The sequence below is a fragment of the Vombatus ursinus genome, unplaced genomic scaffold (genome assembly GCF_900497805.2).
Source record: "Vombatus ursinus unplaced genomic scaffold, bare-nosed wombat genome assembly UNPS02014813.1, whole genome shotgun sequence".
In the NCBI taxonomy this organism is placed as follows: Eukaryota; Metazoa; Chordata; class Mammalia; order Diprotodontia; family Vombatidae; genus Vombatus; species Vombatus ursinus.
Genome location: NW_020954591.1, coordinates 29,614,930 through 29,633,709, shown reverse-complemented (window position 1 = coordinate 29,633,709; position 18,780 = coordinate 29,614,930). Strand labels below are relative to the sequence as shown.

The 18,780-nt window shown below is 40.9% G+C and overlaps 1 protein-coding gene across 1 annotated transcript in view; it reads left to right on the top strand.

Annotated features, from left to right (window-relative positions):
- The first annotated feature begins 3,112 nt into the window (after positions 1-3,112).
- Positions 3,113-18,780, top strand: part of BARX2 (BARX homeobox 2) — an 80,465-nt gene continuing 64,797 nt past the window's right edge. The window contains exon 1 of the mRNA XM_027835231.1: positions 3,113-3,794. Coding sequence (XP_027691032.1) covers positions 3,608-3,794 — 187 coding nt within the window. The 5' untranslated portion in view covers positions 3,113-3,607. The remainder of the gene's footprint in view (positions 3,795-18,780) is intronic.

The window sequence follows — 18,780 nt, the reverse complement described above, 5'->3', positions numbered from 1 at the left end:
TGAAGAAGAAGACAAAAGAAAGAACTCAGACACATAACACTTATTAGCTGTGTGACCCTGGGCAAGTCACTTAACCCCATTGCCTAGCCAAAAAAAAAAAAAAAAGAAGAGAAAGAAAAAGAAAGGAGACAGAAGAAAGGAAGAGGAAAGATAATGTAGAGGAAGGAGGAAAAAAGAGAGAAAAGAAGGAAGGAGGAGGTTAAGGGAGGAGGGAGTCAAGAGATGAGAGGGAAGTGGGCAGAGGAAGAATACGGTAGAAAGAGGAGGAAGGAGGAAGAAGGAGGGGAAAAGAGGGGAGAGGAAAAAGTGGAAGATTAAGGGAAGAGAAGGAAAAGGAAATGGAAGAAGAGAAAAGACAAGAAAGGCAAGAAAAGCAAGAGAAACAACAGAAGGAAATAGGAAAATAAAGGAGGCAGGAGATGGAGGGAAGAGAAGCAGGAGTAGAGAAAATGGAATAAGAAGAAGATGAAGAATGGAAGAGGAGATGGGAAGAAATGAATGAGAATGGAGGAAAAAAGAAAATGGATGAGAGAAAAAAAATTTTTAAAGGGAGAGAAGCAGTGAAGAGAAAGGATCAGGAGAAAAGAGGAGGGAAAAGAAGGGAAAAAGTAGAGAAAGGAAGGAGGGGGAAAGAAAGAAGAGACTAGAGTACAGGAAAAATAGAACGGAAGAGAAAGAGGTTAGGGCCCAGGAAGGAAATGAATGTGATAATGCTGAACTTCTGAGTGGATACACTTAGCTGGACAAAAAGTTGAAATTTTGATTTGTCCTGCCTGAAGCAATGTGTTGGGAGATCTAAGTTTAACAGGAAACCTAGTTCAGGTACTGGTTTGGACTCAGATTCTCTGTTATGTCCCTAGCCTGCCGCAGTCCTGGGGATAACCAAAGAAAAGGCACAGCTGGGAAACTTTCGGGCTGGATTTTTTCTGAAGGCAAATAGAAGCCCCTTAACTCTGGATTGTTCGTGGGACACAGACACAGTGAGATGAGCGAAATTTTAACTTTTTTGCTGCATCCGGTCGTTTACCAAAGCTTTAATCAAGCACCCGAGCACTATCTAGGCGGGTCCTTTTCCGTGGTCAGTTGTTTCGAATCGCTCCTGCCAGCTCGGGGCAAGCCCCTCGGTTATTCACTATTCCCTCTGCTGAGAAACTATTGGAAAGAGTCACGTCCAAGGTTCCAAGTAGCAAGTGCCCTTGACCTAGGAATTGGGTTGGCTTAAAATGGAAGGAAAGGTCTGGGGCCCCAGTCCAAGAAGCCTCACAACCTCCCTAGGGAAGGCAGTAGTATATGAAGAGTTTCACTATTTAAGAGTACAGGTTAACCCGCGGGGCTCTCCAACTTTGTTGTTAGTACTTTGCGTTCGGCAGCATTTATTGGAACAGAAGATGGGAAATAATTATTGCAAACAAGGGTCAAGAACAAAATGAAACATACCACTCATCAAAACCCCACAGAAACATCAGAATTTATATTTTAAACGGACGGCTCAGTTTTTTCCTTCTTGTCTATTGCCTCCTTGGTCATAATTATTTTTTTTAATTGCCGATTGCCTCTTTTTTCTATCCATGCAATGTTGATTTATTCATTAATTAGCCTACATTATTGTACTCTGCTAGTTTATTCGTCAACCTGTTTTAGCGCTTGTCTATTAGTGTATTAGTAAGCTTGCGTTAGTGTTTGTCTATTAATTTAGTCTTCAGCTTGATATTAATTAATCTATATATGGCCGTTTCTGCTCTGATCGGCAATGCGTTGTTGTTTCACGAAGATCAAGAGGCTGAAGTAATCATAAACCTTTCGCTATTCGGGGAGGATGAATCAGACACCGAAACTCTTAATTTCTCTTTCCGACCCTGCCTATAGGCTCTTGAGCGGGATCGCGGTGAGAAAGGAGAGAGAAGAGGCGCTCCTACTCCGTTTTGCGCAAACGATTCCTGGAAGACAATTTAACTAATCTGTGGCCCCCAGGCAAGAACCACTAGAGATTTGAGATGTGTGTGTGCGTGTGTGTGTGTGTGTGTGTGTGTGTGTGTAATAAAATCATTACACGCACAAACGAAACAACCCAAAACAGATAAAACAAAGGGGTTTGAATTGTTAATAATTTTTTAAAAGAGAAAATAAACAATTTTTCTTAGGTCTGGAAATTTTTACCTGCCACAGAACAAAAGCAAATCTAATTTAATATGGGGATAAAGAAGGCAAATGGCAGAATATGTTCTGTGCAGCCGTCAGCAGCCGAAGCCGGGAGAAAACCCCCAGAAGTCAGCTTGGGAGAGTTCATCTCCCATCAATTTCCAAGAGAGAGAGCTGTAAAATATGCTGTAATTTCCATGTGTTTTTGCTTTAAAAAAAAATCACACACACCAAACAAATTTCTCGTGTTTTCTGTTTTCTACTACTTACGTCAAAGGGTAGAGGAAGTACATTTTCGGATTGGGGGGAAGTAGGTGAGGAAAGTGAAAAGTTTAAAAATCTTTGTAAAATGTTCCTGCCCTAGAAAACCACAGAAGTCCCCACATTTTCCACGGATATTGCGCGGGGACAGCGCGGGGTGGAGACTGGAGGAGAGGGAGAGGAAAAGTTGAGCAGTTCTTTGAAAACTCCTTCAGTCGCAAGAGCCGGCTGACTCTTCAAACTACTCACCTCGAGAGCTCTGAATAGTGACATTGTAACTTACAAACTTGGGAAGCCTCTAAGCATAGCTCTTGGTTACTGGCTTTCCCTCCCACTCCCCACTCCATCCACCCACCCCCAAAAAAGTTCCCGGAATCTCAAAAGAATTCCTTCTAGTGACCAGTAAAAGGAAAGACAACCCTGGCCGCTCTCCTTTGGGACTGGTTGTCTGGAGATAGGAGAAACGGTCTTCCGTAGAAAAAGGCGAAATGGTCAGAGGCGCAGTAAGGGAGTTGGGGCGAAAGCCAGCTTCCTGTAGTTTTCCTTAAAGGTATTATACTTAAAGGCTCCTGGGGGGAAGCGCGCGGACATAAATACACACACACACACACACACACACACACACACACACACACCTGGAGTTTCTCCCAGGAGGGGGAGGAGGAGAAAAAAAATGCCAGCTGTATGAGTATCTTAAAATAGAGAGACACGAGGAGAGGGAAAGAGATTGAGAAAGGCAGAGAGAAGGGAGGAGAGAAAGGGAGGGCGGAGAGAGACAGTGTCTGAGAGACACAGAGAGTCCCAGAGATAGGTGGGGGGTAATTAGCTCGAGTTTGTCAACCGGCCCTCCCCACGCTGCTGCTCTGAGCAGCAACACAATGCAGCCGGGCTAGGCAGTGCAGGAAGCACGACGTGATTGACAGCTGCGCTGTCCCAAAAAGGCTCCCGAGAAGATGCTTATCGGCCGGTGTGTATAGGAGAGAGGGATAGCGCGCGGGCGCTGCACTGTTCCCTGCAGTGCGCGCGGAGCCCGAGCGCAGCGGTGCACTGTCTGTCCCTTTCGGGCCTCCTGGAGGAGGTGGGGATCTGGCCCCACAGCCCCCGCCCCTCGCCCCCGGAAGACGCTCTCGCCCCACTAGCTGTCCGGCTTGGCGCTTTGGGGAGCGGTGCTGCGGCCGGCTGGCCGCTCGCTCGACCCGGGCTCACCATGCATTGCCACGCCGAGCTGAGGCTGAGCTCGCCCGGCCAGCTCAAAGCAGCCAGGAGGCGCTACAAGACTTTCATGATCGACGAGATCCTCTCCAAGGAGACCTGCGATTACTTTGAGAAACTTTCCCTTTATTCTGTGTGCCCTTCACTCATCGTCCGACCCAAACCCCTGCATTCCTGTACTGGTAAGACCTCCTAGGACCTTTCCTATTGTCAGTTATGTGCTCTTCCTCGAAGTGTTGAACAGAGAGGGGTCCGAGGAGAGTCGCTCCTCTTCCTCTGCAAGGGGTCAAACTCTCCTGTCTTGGTGAATTTGAGGGTAGGATTTGAACGGAGCAGGAAATGAGCCCATTAATCGAGCTGGTTGGAAATAATTACAATGCCTTACTTCCCCGGGAATAGGTCTCTTTAGAGACGCCGGATAATAAGCAGAAGGGAATTGTGACTTCCTCATCCCCTCTGTGGAGGTTCCGACTGAAGGTCTGAGGGCTTCTCAAAGTATATTCAGTTCCTGACATCAAATGTTGGTCTCTGTGCTTCAACCCACTGATTACAATTTGAGCTTGTTACTTTTCACTTTAATGTAATTTGACTAGCCCCTTGCTTTTGCTCTTAGGAACCTGTCAAATTAATCCTTGTGCTTGCGTGATCGACCAAATCCAGAGTCTGCCGATCTAGTTTCAGAATGATTTTGCTGTGGGGAAGTTAGTTAACTGATTGTGGAAAGTCTCTGTGTGTGTGGATTCGGATTTGTTTTGCCTAGGGCATTTTTTTAAATTCATATGTGATTTCCTTTCTCCCCAAGAATAGAGAATAATGGAAGACGTGTGGTGAACATATGCACACGCATATATCTATGTTGAAGAGGCAAATTTATGTAGTTTGATTTCAAAGATGTTTAAATAAACAAGAACATTAATTGAATTTCTAATAAATAGTGTCGTCGTGGCACAAAATGCCTCGGTATGATTGCAACCCATGCTATCAGTAGATAACAGCAAGAGATGTTGTTCGCCCTTCATTCTCGAAGAGGACCACAAAAATCCCAACACTGCTCCAATCCAAAGAAGTCATTTGGATGTTCCTTTGTCGGTGAAAATGTGATACATTGTGAATTAAATCATTTACACAGGCAAAGTGAAGAGTGGAACAATTATTCAATGCATTTGACTAGGCAACTTTGTTTTTTCAGGCAAAATGCTCCCTGCTTAGGGCTTTATATTTCTGTCAAATCATTTGCTAGCTCAGTGGGGTGATCAATGAAATATCAGCTGTGCCATAAAACAATTTATTACATGAATTCAGATATAACATGACTGCTACAGAATCATGTTAGTATACAACTAATCCATAAAATGAGTGTTGGGCCTGTCCTCCATCACTGGAATCATAAGTAGCTTGTAGTGTATAAAAATAAGACAACAAACAGCACTATATATAACTCTCCAGTTATCTTCTAAAATCTAGGGCAAAACTTGAGAAAAGGAACCTACTTAAGCTCTTGGAGCAGGTCAGTTTTATGTCAGGAACAGTTTTGAACACATTTAGGCATTTGTTATACCAATGCAAATGCATCTGGAAGAAAATAGAAGGGGCATGTTTAATAACAACCTCAGTGTGTACCAGGACAAACATGTTGCATTGGAGTATGTAGAGGGAGACCTTCCTTGGAGAGTCAAGACACCTTTCTGTGATCTCCCAGGCTCAACTGTACCAAGAAACATTTTCAAGGATTTTGCCTATGTTTTGATGTGTTAGACAATTGTTTTTGGCTTACCGAGGCCATGGAATTGGATTGTTTCAGATAGTTCATCAGCACACAAACTGGCAAGATAATAGAAGAGAATAGCTTGAGCGTACTACTCACCCCTTCTTCCCCCCCCCCCCCCCCGCACCAAATGACAGCGATAAATAACCTCATAGGGAAAATAAAATGACTCCGGTGTCATTTTGTGAGTATTTGCAATGCATTTTAAGTGTATCCAACTCTCCATGCTGTGTTTTCAGTAGTTTAATTACTTTACTTAGAGAGATGGATTACAATTGTCCACAGTCACTGTCTTACTCCATCATTTCAGTCCTTTGGGACATGAAGTTGTTCTTGGTTAAGGGTTGTGACTTCTCTTAAAAGAGATTTGTCTGATGGAAACTGGGGTCTGCCAAGGGAATTATGTTTATAACAACTGACTACAGTGGTCCACACTTTCAGATCCTAAGCCCTCAGTGGGTTTACAATTACAGTTAAAGCCTTCCCTGAATTAGATCATGGGAATCCAACTAATGACTGCTCAATAGTTTTGCAAATACCACATTTTCAAAGCATTTTTGTTGCCTTTAGCAGTTAGGATGTGCATCACAAATCTTAGAAGGGATGAGCCTAATCCCCCTTTGATTGAAAGAGACACAATAAAGCACTGACAGCCGCACTGAAAATATGATTTTGTTTTGCTAGAGCATTTTGCAGATAAAGATATTTCACACTCTTGGTGGAACCAATGCACCAAGGAGCTCAGATAGACAACCTTAGTCACTTGTTCAAATAAAAATTGCCGAACTATAGCAGCACATCATTTACAGGTTGGTAGTTGAAATAATGAAACATAAGATAAACATATTTCTTTCTGGTGGCAGTTTTTAAAGCCCATAGCAGTAGATATGGTAAATGTATCAGTTGGAATGGAATCAAAAGAGCTATAGCAATTAGGAAACTCCCCTTAGTCAATCAAGCCAATCCAGTTGTTTAGACTCTGTAAGCCCCAACATCAAATTCTGGTGCCACATCTCCTACGTCAGAAGAGTTGGTATTCAAGTAAACTGAAAAATGGAAATATTTTCATCAGCCAATTAATCACTGGACAATAATTTCTTGGGTTCTCTGAAACTGTCCTTCAAAAGTGCCTTTTAGTTGCAGATGTGATCTCTTACACCTTGCACAAAGATTCTGAAATTCAGAAACTTTAGTTCTTTTAGGTTTTTGAGAAAACTGTTTCTTAAACCTGAAATTGAGTTTAAAATAGGAAACCTTACCTTGATTAAGTTAAACTCAAGAAAACCAGATCACGGACATTTTCTGATGGGATTTTTTTCCTCTCTCAGCCTTGGTTTCAGGGAGGGGAGAGATGAAGGAGAAACTTTTTTTGTCCATGAATATTGTTTTGTCTTATTCATTATTCTGGAGGTTGGTAGAGTCGGTTATATATTTGGATTATGACAGAACATTTAAGTTGGTGTTATCTCAGTGATTTCAACTTTGAATGCTGCATTCAGCAACCTCTCCTGAAGGTTACAAGATTGACAAGTGACTGAAAGCACAAAGCAAATTGTCAAAACATTGTCAAAAAAGTCAAATAATGCTTAAATGTAGAGAATATGTTGACTGTTTTGGTGGTTGTTACAGTTTTTTGATAGAGGAGTCAGAGGAAATTGTACTATATCAGACTGTCCTCCATTATAATCCTGTCTTCCCTCTTAGCCTTTGCTCACCAAGTTCCATAGGCCTGGAATCCACTGTCTTCCTGTCCTCCTCCCCAGTTAAGGGATTTTCCCTCCTCCATGAAGCATTTTCTCTCCTTTTAAGACCTCTGAAACATCCTCTCTCCCCCAACTGACCTTAGGTTCCTCAAATTTCATATAAATAAGTACAATAGAAGCTTATACTTTTCTAGCATTTTAGTACATTTCACATGAATTCCATGTTTTCTTATTTGATCATAAGATATCATCAGATCACTGTGCCCAGGCTTTTCCCTTGTTATCACATTTGATTTTATATCGCAGCTACTCATATACATGTCCCAACCCTCCTGTCAGACCCCCACTATTTAATTGTAAGCTTCTTATCTATCTTTGCAATTTCAACAACAAGCATAATGCCTTTACACATAGTGGGTGATTAATAAATTCTTTTAATTGGTTAAATCCAATTTAATTGTATTCTATTGTATTGTAATCTGTTGAATATTATAATCTATTGAAACATCTCTCCTGTTGGAATCATCAATAATATCAATTACATTTATATAGTACTTTAACTATGTTATCTCAGGTTATAGCCTCATAATAACCTAATGAGGAAGCCTCTGTCAGTATTCTTTATTTCCATTTTACAGATGAGAAACTGACCCCTAGAAATGTTGGTGGCAGCTAGGCGGCGAAGCGGATAGAATGCTGGGTCTGGGAAGACTTATCTTGCTGAATTCAAATCTCTCCTCGGATACTTAATAGATGTGTGACCCTGAGCAAGTCACTTAACCCTGTGAGCCTCCGTTCCTCATCTGTAAAAATGAGCTGGAGAAGGAAATGTCAAACCACTCCAGTGTCTTTGCCAAGAAAACACCAAATGAGGTCATGAAGACACTGAACAACAACCATAGAGATGTTAATTTTAATTGACCTGCCCAAGGACACACATCAAAGCTAGTCCTTCTTCATGGTGTCTAATTCTCTGACTTTAAATCACACTTATCCCTTATTCCTAGCTCAGGAAATTAGGGAGCAAATGAGATTCTTTACTGTTTTCTTCACAGGAACAACTCATTTGAGATGCTTGGCTTTAGTGTGTTCCCAGGCCTAGAGAAACTTTATATACCAACTGGTAAACAAGTTTACAGTACAAATTACATGCACAGTGACATCATATGCTGACCTCCTCCCAGATGATAGAAAGGAATTCTCTACTTTTATATGCCCAACTTACCATCAGAATTTTCCTTCTGCTCTGCTCTCTGATTGTTGTTTTTTTGCCCCTCTTCCCTTCCCTTACTGTGCCTCTACAGTCTCTGGTACACCTGGTGTCTTTTCCCCCAACCACAGTCACTAATTCTCACTTAAGACCAGTGCTCATCCAGAATGACGTTTTTGTAACAGGTGTGGTATACCATAAGGGAATAGGACACAGGAAGGAAAGGTGAATCTTCATGGCTCAACCACCTTCTCACTCAATGCTTCTGACCCCCAAAGCTCTGGTTAAGATCTTGACTGGAGCACTTCTGGCATCTCTGGCCCTCATTCCCCATCCTGACCCCTGACACACCCCTCTTCCCCATCCTCTTAATGGTAGATAATTTACTTCCTTGTGTGTCCAAGGATCTATCACTTGGGAAGGGGTAACAATATAACCTTTTCACACCATTTCCTTTTGTTCTTTGCAATGGAAACCCTCAGAGAACCTCAAAAGGGCTGCATGCTTGCTTCAGAGATTGCATTCAGAAAAGTCAGAGAAATTGTGAGACTACATTTCTGTTCTGTAATAGTTCAGGAAACAAGAGCTTCCTCACTGGAAGTTCGAGGTCTGGACAGTGGAAAGGAAAAAGAACCCTAACCTTGACTGGATTCTTCAAAAGGAAAGGGGGTGACGGTGCTGGCTGGACTGAAAAGTGTCTCAGCTGCTCTAGCCCCTTGAACTGCTAGCGCCTCCCACCACAGAAGCCACAATTAATGACTTGGAGCTGGGTAAATTCTGTTCCCACTGCTCAGCCTCTGGGTGTTGGGAGAGGTGGAAAATTGCAGTGGAGGTGGCAGTGGTGGGTGGGGGAATGCACTCCCAGAAAATCTCCAATTGGAATTTTGAATAGTTTCTCCCTGGAAACATTGGCATCTCTGGTGCTTAGGACTACTTACCTACCTTAGTGTTGCAGGCATTTATACTTGAGGCACTTTGTGGGTTATAGAGGTTTTTGTGGGCTGGCTTGGGTAACCTAACCCTAACACTAGATACAGGAAAATTCCTTCCCTGTTTCAAACAACCTACTTATAAATGAACCTTGGATTCTCAACCCCACTTGTAAGCTTGAGTATTCAGACATGATCTCAGTCCTGCATAGGACTATGTTTTAAATATTCCACCTAAAATGACAAAGTTGATTACTTACTCCCCCTGTGACTTTCAACAGCTAGGTCAGTCACTAAAAAGCTAGAGTGCCAAATATGAACCTAGGAAGAGAAGGGAGGTTAAAGATCATTGCAACCAACTGCCTCAGATAGAAAATTCCACTTGTTAAGGTGTCAAGGTAAATTTTTTGGGGGGGGTTGGGATGGGTTCATCTCCGTGATTTATCTATGTGGAGAATTCCTATTGGGGAAACACCTCACACTGATGCTGATCCACAACTAATTTTTAACTTAAGGTTTTAGAAAGTTGCCTGAGGCACTGAGAAATTAAGGGATGGTCACACAGCTTCTGTATAGCAGAGGCAGGTCTGGAATCCACAGCTTTCTGCAAATCTGGCTTTCTTGCCACTAAGTCCATCATGTGTCTTTTCTCATAATTGTTTCAAAGATAAGTGAAATGGTTTATGTAAAGTGCTTCACAAACCTCAAAGCATAATACAAATATGAGCTATCTGTAACAAATAATAATATCTCACTCTGAGTCCACACCAATGGGCGTGGCCCATTCCCATCATATTTTTTATCTAAGGGTCAGGGAGCCAGAAAGGTAGACCCAACTTAATTATACCCAGGGCTTGGAGGGTAATGGTGGGTAGGTGATGGCATAATAAACTAAGCCAGTTGCATCCAGGGTATAGCCAGCCAACCAATTTAGTGGGGGATTTGGGGAAGGGTTATTTCATGCCATGGTATTGAGAACATTTTATCCTCCAAGCATGAGGAAAGAGTACATTCCTTAGTTTGGTATTCTTTGTGTATTTATGTCTATGCCCCACCTGGAATGCAAAATGAAATGAGTTGCAGGAGTAGGTATCTTCTTTGGGAGTGAAGGGACCTGCTACCCTCTCAAAACGTTAGCTCTAGGTTTTACTCAAACCACGGCTCCTTTCAGATAGCCCAGGTATCAAACTCTATCCCGTTGCCTGGGAACTTGAGAAATGGGCACTGGAATGTTAATGGAGAAATGTAAAATGGGGTCCTGGAAAATGATCATTATCAACCAGCATTTGTATTTTGGCCAGGGGCAAATAGGCTTTTCTAGTAATTACTCATAACTGCTGCTCCAGTTGCCACTCCAAGAGTAAAGAAACCGAGGGGTGGAGAGGATATGTGTTGGGTCCAGGTCTTCCACGGCCAGGGAACAAGTCAAAAAAGAACTAGGACTATTGGGGTAGAGCCCTTCTGGGTCCCGCAGCACAGGAAACCTTTCTGTTGCCTTATTTGTAGAATCTCTCCGGTAAGTGACTCTAAGGGATTTCTTAGTACTATAGTCTCTTTTGGTTCAGTTCAACTGAGTTTTATTGATTGCCTGTCTTTCCTTAGCTCTGATTCTCACACCCTGCCCCCCCCCAAGGTTAAGCAGGAAACACCTCAGTTCACAAACTTGAAACTACTTTCTAAATATCTATGATCACCAAAATCATTCAATTCAATGAATAGTTATGCTAGTGTGTACCCTATTGGCCAGGTGGTCATTTGGATCATTCATATTTTCCTGCTTTATCCTAAATCCCTTTTATGTGTCTTCAGCTTACAGGTAGATTAGCTAGGGAAGCAGTAAGAATTGCTACAAGTCCAAATCCTACTGGACTCACTGTAAACCCTTCTGGGGTGGTCTTTCAGGTCTACAAAAAGAACTAGGATAAGGAAGACACTCTGACAATTTAATACCTAGTATGTACTATGTGGCATTTGCTCTCCAAACCCCACCTGTGGGGTATGTCACCCATGAAGTAATCATGTTAACCTCATTAGTGTGAAATTGTGTGTAATGCCTTGTATGGGGTGAGTTTCCCTGTAAATACATTAGTATCCTTGACATTTGTACCTCTTCCTTGGTGATTGAATTTCAGGCACAAAGCTAAGAGTATTTGTTAGGTCTGACAAATCATTTCTTCTTTCGTCCCCTCCACCCCCATCAGGGCATGGACTCAACAAAAAGTAATATCTGTCCAGAGATAAATTAATTTGAAAGACTTCAGTTAAAAAAAAAAAGGACAAATTTTCTTTTAAACTCAGAAAGCTTCTGAAATTCAGCCCCGAGAGCCGCTGCCTCTGCAGAGTAGCTCTGGAGCAGCTGGAGTCTTAGCCTTGGAATGCCTTCCTATGCAGACAGAAGAGCCATAGACCCAGGAAAGGAAACTCCTTTTGTTTTGCATAGAAGGGTTGCAGGCTCTTTAAGAGTGGGCTCTGTCCAGCGCTTAACATTTCTCACTCTTCTGGAATAGTATAAAAATTAAGTTAGAAACTTCCAAGAGCAAAGGGTCTATTGCTCCCCTTGAAATTGAGAACACAACAGAAAAGCCCAGAGGCCCCTGTTGTCAAGTTCCTCAAGTTTTAACAAGCACAAGGGACCGCTTATAATTTCTGTTGTCCCCATTTGGTTGAACAGCCATAACAAATGCTCACCATAGGGGGGATGCTGTTCCTGCTGTGCACCATTCACTGAGAAGTGGGTGGAACTCTGGGGTCTTGGATGAGAAGAGCAGAGCTTGCAGATGATGTCTGAAAGGAATTAGATAGGCCCCAGGTCTTCATGCACAACTGTACATTATGCTGAGTTTTAGCGTTGAGTGGGCTGTTGCCGCTGCTGCATTTTGGAATGAATTCATTTCAGAGCAGTCCCAGAGACAAAGTTTCCCAGAGTTCCCTAAACTACCTGGGCATCAGATCCAGAAAAGGCAGCCCTGTTCAACAGAGGACTATCTGACAAAGCCAGAAAGCACACAGAATCCCCCTAAAGCATGTTGGTGGAGTGAACAATTCCTCCTGGAAGCAAAGTCATGTGGATCAAGAGAGGATCACTGAGAGCAGCCATTTGAAGACTTAAAAAAAGCATTTCCAGTTTTCAACCTTGCTTGGGGTATGACTCAATTCCAGTTTCCTGTGAGATTGTAATGTGTTCTTTCTCAGTATGGAATGCCAGGAAAGAAATCAAAATTTATATGGCAGGGGAACCTGGTTACAGTTTCTGGTAGCATTCAGCAGGTAATTCAATGAATTAAAGTTAACCCTCTGATTCCAAACTCACTAGCTATTTTTTTTAAGTACCAACCACTGCAGACCCACAGGGTTTTATTTTTACAACTGCCTAATAACATTTTTGGAGGGGTGTTTGTGATGAAAGTCTTGTAAAATCTAAATGCTCTAAATAAAAACACAATTAATTTTTTCATTATAGAGTCTAATTAATCATCATTAAGGCCTTTTTATATAGTAATTTAATTTCATGAAAATGGAAACTTGGCACACATTTAAGAAAGAAAGCAACACACCTAGATAGATATCAGGAACTGGACTAATTACATTTGGGCTGGGGTTGAATCTTAAATATGATTGTTGTGGTAAAAGAGGCAGAGATTACAGAAAGCCCAACTCTATAATCACTTTGGAAAGTCTCTAGCTTCTTTTGTGCTGATTGAAATTGAATATGGGTTGGGGAGCGGTAATTCTGAGCATTAGATGATGTACAAGTACATTTGAAATGGGTCCTTGCCAATCACCAACTGCATCTGGCGGCATTACTGTTTGACGGGCGCAAAGGGACAGCTATATATGCTTCCTGACTTCAGTGGCAGGGTTCATAAAGATGAACACAGCCTTCTTATAAGGAAAGGTCAAGACGTGGCTTGAACCAAAGCCAGCCTAGGACTCTAAACACCAATTTTAGAATGGTTGGAGCCTAGGCACAGAGGACTTTACAATGAACACTTCCCCAGACTATGGCTGGTGAGGCAGGGAGCTGCAATGCTTTGTCAGGTCCTGTTGCCCTGTAAGCACTATTTCTTGATTCTACTTGGTTTATTTCATACGTTCACAAACCAGTAGCTAATGCCCATCTCATTTTAGGTGTGGTGTGGGGTAGGCTGTTCTCCTTGGCAGTGTATGGAGGGTTTGGGAAAAGATGTCATCTCAGTGAGCTAGTTAAGGAGAAAAAAAGATTCTCCCATTGGATCTCTAAACTGGCTGCTGCCTGGACTTTTGGTCATTATGGCATATTAAAAATTACCCCTGCTGCTTGATTTAGCTCTGCCCCGACTGTCTCTTCCCTCTTTATTTTCGTCATTCACAGATAACATATGACCAGTGAGAAAACACTGGAGCAATGTCATGCCTCTGTGATGCCATGAGGTCACAGGAGAGTTTCCATCTCAGGAAATACCTATTGGAAACCTGACTGCTAATGTCAATTCACTGTCTCTACCCTACACCCTACTATCACCGTGACCTTTTTACTTTATAACTGTTGTCTGTTATGCCTAGGACAGAGGAAATAAGCAAAAAAAAAAAAGGTGTGCTATTTATAACTTGATTTAGAAACCTAATTTAGGTTGCATCTTTTGGAGTTGGCCTTAAAAAGCTTCCCCTAACAAGGCAGAAAATTCTAATTTTGTGCCTCTCCCTCATCTTGGGGAAATAGCCCAGACTAGTGGTTCTCAAGGTATTGTCTGGGATGTCTGGAGGTCCTGATGCCCTTTCAGGAGGTCCATGAGGTCAAAATTGTTTTTATAATAATACTAAAACTTCAAGTGTCTAATATGGTAAATGATGACACATAGAAACCACAAAAACAAAAGTTCTCTAGGGAGTCCTCAATAGTTTTTAAGAGGGAAGGGGTCCTGAACTCAGAAAGTTTGAGAACCACTGGCCCAAAGATGGAGTCTGCTTCCTGTAGCACAGACTCTGACAGGGAAATATTGACATATAGGACATGTTACCAGCATCCTATATCCCAAATTCATCAGGCAGGTAAATTAGGTCATGTTCTGCAAATAGTAATAATAATAATAATACTAATGAAACTCAGTCTGTTCTTAAAATAAACTTATGATTTTGATCAGAGCTAAGACTTAAGCTCAGAACCTCAATTTAAAGTACCTCATTAGAGTACTGAGGCTATAGAGTATATAGAGTACTATACACTGAGAGACTCCAAATGTCAATGAATACCTTTGTAATATGTACTAGTAAATGATTTTCTTAATCACTTCTTGGTCCTGTGAGAAAAATCTGTCAACATGCACTCTCTTATTCACTTATAATCTGGGGAATATATACACTCAAAGGTAAATTACATACAAATACACTTTCTCATTGGCCTTAGTAAAATCCTGCCTCCTTCACTCTCCCAATTTGGTAAAAGATCTTTGCTCATCTTGGTTGATTTCTGATCTCCTAATTGGTGTGTTGGTTTCTGATCTCCTAATTCGTGAGTTTTAGTGTATGCGTTAATGCCATCTTTGAATCAAAAACTTGGAATAGGATTATTTCCAGCCTCTTATCTTTACCCCCAAATATGCAGTAATCCTGTCACTTGAGGACTTCATCTCTTTCTGATAATGTAAAAATTCTAAATTAATTGCTTGTCAGTGAGGGCAAGAAAATGCACTTTTTGATTGCCTCATGTTTTAACAAGTATTTGACAAATATGGCCATATCCTAGCCTTGTCTTTGGCCCAACATGCATGTTGGAATTGACACTTTAAATTTAAAAAAATTGTTGTTGTGAGATGATTGTGGTTAAGAGTTGAAAGAGCTAAAAATATAATTAGTGATAACATTGACACATAAAACTACAGCATTCTGTTTTTCTTTGCTATCTAATGCTGATTTGATAATTAGCTTAAAATCAAATATAAGTGAAATTTTAATTGTTAAGATGAGTACCAGGAATTAGCAATAGAAAAGGCACATCTGTTCTTTGTGTCAGTGGCAAATCCATTCCTTTGGTGGAGTCTTGATCCGTGGGATTTGCATTCTGGTTACACCAATATAAATTGGAATCCATCCACACTGTCTTGTCCTGAGTGATTCTTGTCCCTGCCCTTTCATAAATCTTCATGGAGGATCTACCCAATGTGGTTTGGATCTTTTAATGTTCTGTGATGAAAGTGCCAGCTCTGGCTGTACATGTTATTCCTTACTCTTGTGACTACTGGCAATGCATAGAACACGGCATTTGTTGCTTGTAATGAATAGTCTCGTTGCTGTTAATTTCCTACTGCTTGGAGAACTGAGTATAACTAGCAATGGATGGTTCCATTACTCTCCAGTGATTTTACTTGATGATGTGTCCTCAATAAACAATATTTTTATTTCTTTCCCAGGGGGAAAAATTGACAAATTCATAGATGTTATGCTGGAGGGGGACCTTAGAGATCAAATTAGCAATATCAGTTTAAATAGTTTTGGCAAAAGTTAAATATAGTTTTTGTAGAGGACTGTACTTTCCAATAGAAGGGTTTTCACAAAATAAAATGAATTAAATGTTGTCACAGCTAGGACAGTTGATATGTTCACAATATAATCTTCTTTTGAGAAAGATCATGCAATCATCCTGATTTCTGATTTATTTGTTCTCTTTAAATTTATATAAAAAGAATAAATATATTTATTATATATGTACTTGTTACCTCCTCTACTAGAATGTGAACTTATTGTAACTTAAGATTGTCTCATTTTTTTATTTGTATCCCCAACACCTGATATAGTGCCTAGCAAATAGTAGGTGCTTACTAAATGTTTGTTGGTTGATTAGTACTAGAAGCAGTAGTAGATAGAACCTTAGGCTTGAAGTCAGGAGGACTTGGTTTTATTCCCACCTCAGATACTTTACCGTGCTGTAACTATGGGCAAATCACTTTCTCAGAGCCTCAGTTCCCTTATTTGTTAAACATGTATAACAATTACACAACCTAACCTCACAGGATTGTTGTGAGAAAAACATTTTGCAAACCTTAAAAACTATACAAATGTGAATTATTTTTATTTGCCAGTGTTATCAAAGCTAGAAATGACCATAAAGATTATCTTGTCCAACACCCTCATTTTACAGGTGTGGAAAGAAACTGAGACTCAGATAGGTTAAATGACTTGACCAAGGTTACACAGGTAAGAAATAGCAGAGATCCACTAATCTGTGCCTTTTCATTGGCTGTCCCTCAAGCCTGGAGCAACTTTGCTCACCTCTGCCTCCTGGCTTTCCTGCTTTCTTCAAGAGTCAGCTAAAATATTCCCTTCTGCAATAGACTTTTTTGTCTTCCCTCTGAAATTACTATTTACACTATGTATCACACACACACACACACAGAGAGAGAGAGAGAGAGAGAGAGAGAGAGAGAGAGAGAGAGAGAGAGTTGTTTGAATGTCTCCACCCTTAGAAAAGCTTGTTAAGGTCAAGGACTCCGGTTTTTTGTTTTTTTTTTTGCCTTTCTTTGTATCCCCAGTGCTTAGCACAGTGTGTGGTACACAGTCAGCACTTAATAAATGCTTGTTGATGATGATGACCAACAGAGAGCCACAGGTGATTGGAATTAATGCCTGGCTCTATAGAATATTCTCACATCTACCGTGACCAAAAGGATGGGTGGGTCTGTTTAGTGTAGCAATGGGTACTCGTGAGCATCAGGCTACTTGCAGAACAGAGCTTTGGATATTGTCTGTGGGGTGTCAAGATCTATGCCAACTTTCAGCTCAGCCTAATTCTATTGCACTTATAGATAAAATTTCTTTGTCCCTTTATAGTCACTGTATTACATCTCATTTTATACAATTTATAAAGCCATAATTGGGAGATTTGAAGGAAAAGGTTCTGAAAACAGGTAATGCTGACTTTTTCAAGGTGAGGGATGGTGTTGTTGGGTTGTTTCAGTCATGTCCAACTCTTTGTGACCCCATTTGGGGTTTTCTTGGAAAAAATACTGGAGTGATTGTCATTGCCAGCTAGTAAGTATCTAAGGCTAGATTTGAACTCAGAAAGATGAGTCTTTCCAACTCCAGGACCAGTACTCTATCCATTGTGCCACCTGACTGCCCTGAGGATGTTGGTGGGATTTTGATCTTTTCAGGTGGTTTGGTTAAAATTTCTCTCAGACATTTTCCTCTTCAGTGGGAGGGATGGAGATGTATTCCACAAAGGCTTAGAATCTATTGAATCTTTGAATTGTATTTTTTTAATAAACAACCTCATAAAATGAGTAATGAAGTCATACAGAGGAAGTCATTCATTATGTACCTGAGGGAAGGGGAGAGAAAGAGAGGCAGGTAATGAAGAAGATAGATTATTTTGCCCCAAAGTAGATTCTTAGTTTTCAGCAGCACTGAGATTCTTCAAACCTTCCATTTTTTCTTAATCAGCAACTTTCAAACCTAGGTTTGTTTATGTTTTAAAAAGAAAGAAGCAAAATCTACCTTGTGCTTTCTTGATAGGTGAATGTTTATCCTATATCCTAGAACGCCACTAAGATGTCATTAAATTTCTATCATTATTCTTTATTTTTTTTGTTTTGCTAAACTTTTCTTATTACTAAACTCTTTCCAGTAGTCAAAAAATGATCATATTTAACTGGTGAATTAATTTTGTGGCTCCCAAATATCATGGTTACTCAGTGTAGATTTTGGCTCTTCTTGCCTGTTTTGGAAGGACCTTTCGGAAGTCACTTTGTACTTCCTGCTTAGGGAATTGGAGCTTGTGGTAAGGAAGGAATACCCACTTGGATCCTAAAGTCTTTGTTCTAGCTGCACAGAGATTCTCTGAAATAGGGCATGTCTTCATTTTGGGGAACTGAATGGAGAGGGCGGGCCATTGAGGTTGTAAGATCTTTGGGGGAAAAAGTGTTCTCTATTGTTTAAAAAATAGTGTCTAGTGAATATTCTGGGTTTGTAAAGGGTTCCTATTAAACCTGTTTACCTACATGGTGAACCCATTTTGTAATTTTTGTAAGCCTTAGAGATAGGAGGGACCTAGGAGATCAGCCTGGCCTTCTTACTTATTTAAAATAATTTTTGTTTTTACATCATTGTTTTATCCTTTACCATATCCCCAAATTGAACCCTTCTTTCTGATAAAAAAATTTTTTAAGCAAAAAAAAAATAAAGGGACTGTGTCTAAGAGTGTATATAACATTCTTCCCTGGTAGTCCCCCTTTCCCTGTGCTAAGGAGAGGGAGGTAAGTTTCATTATCTGTTCTCTGGGACTATTTTCGATTTGCTCAGTTTGGCATTCTTTTCAACTCCTTTTCATAGATAAGGAAACTGATTTTAGCAGATGTGAAATGTACCACATCTGAACTGAGCCCAGTCTTCTTGTTCCTTTCCCCCTGCCCTTGGTTTGAGCTTCAGAATGATTCCGGAAGCTTCTTTGGAATCAAGCTTTTCCTCTCTGTGTGTCAAAAGAGGGAAAAAATAGGTTGTATAGGCAACAGGATAAGTGGTGCTCTAAAGGTCTTTGTTTGGATGTATTTGTCTGAAGAAATGAGTCAGCCCAAAGATAGGTCAGCCCAA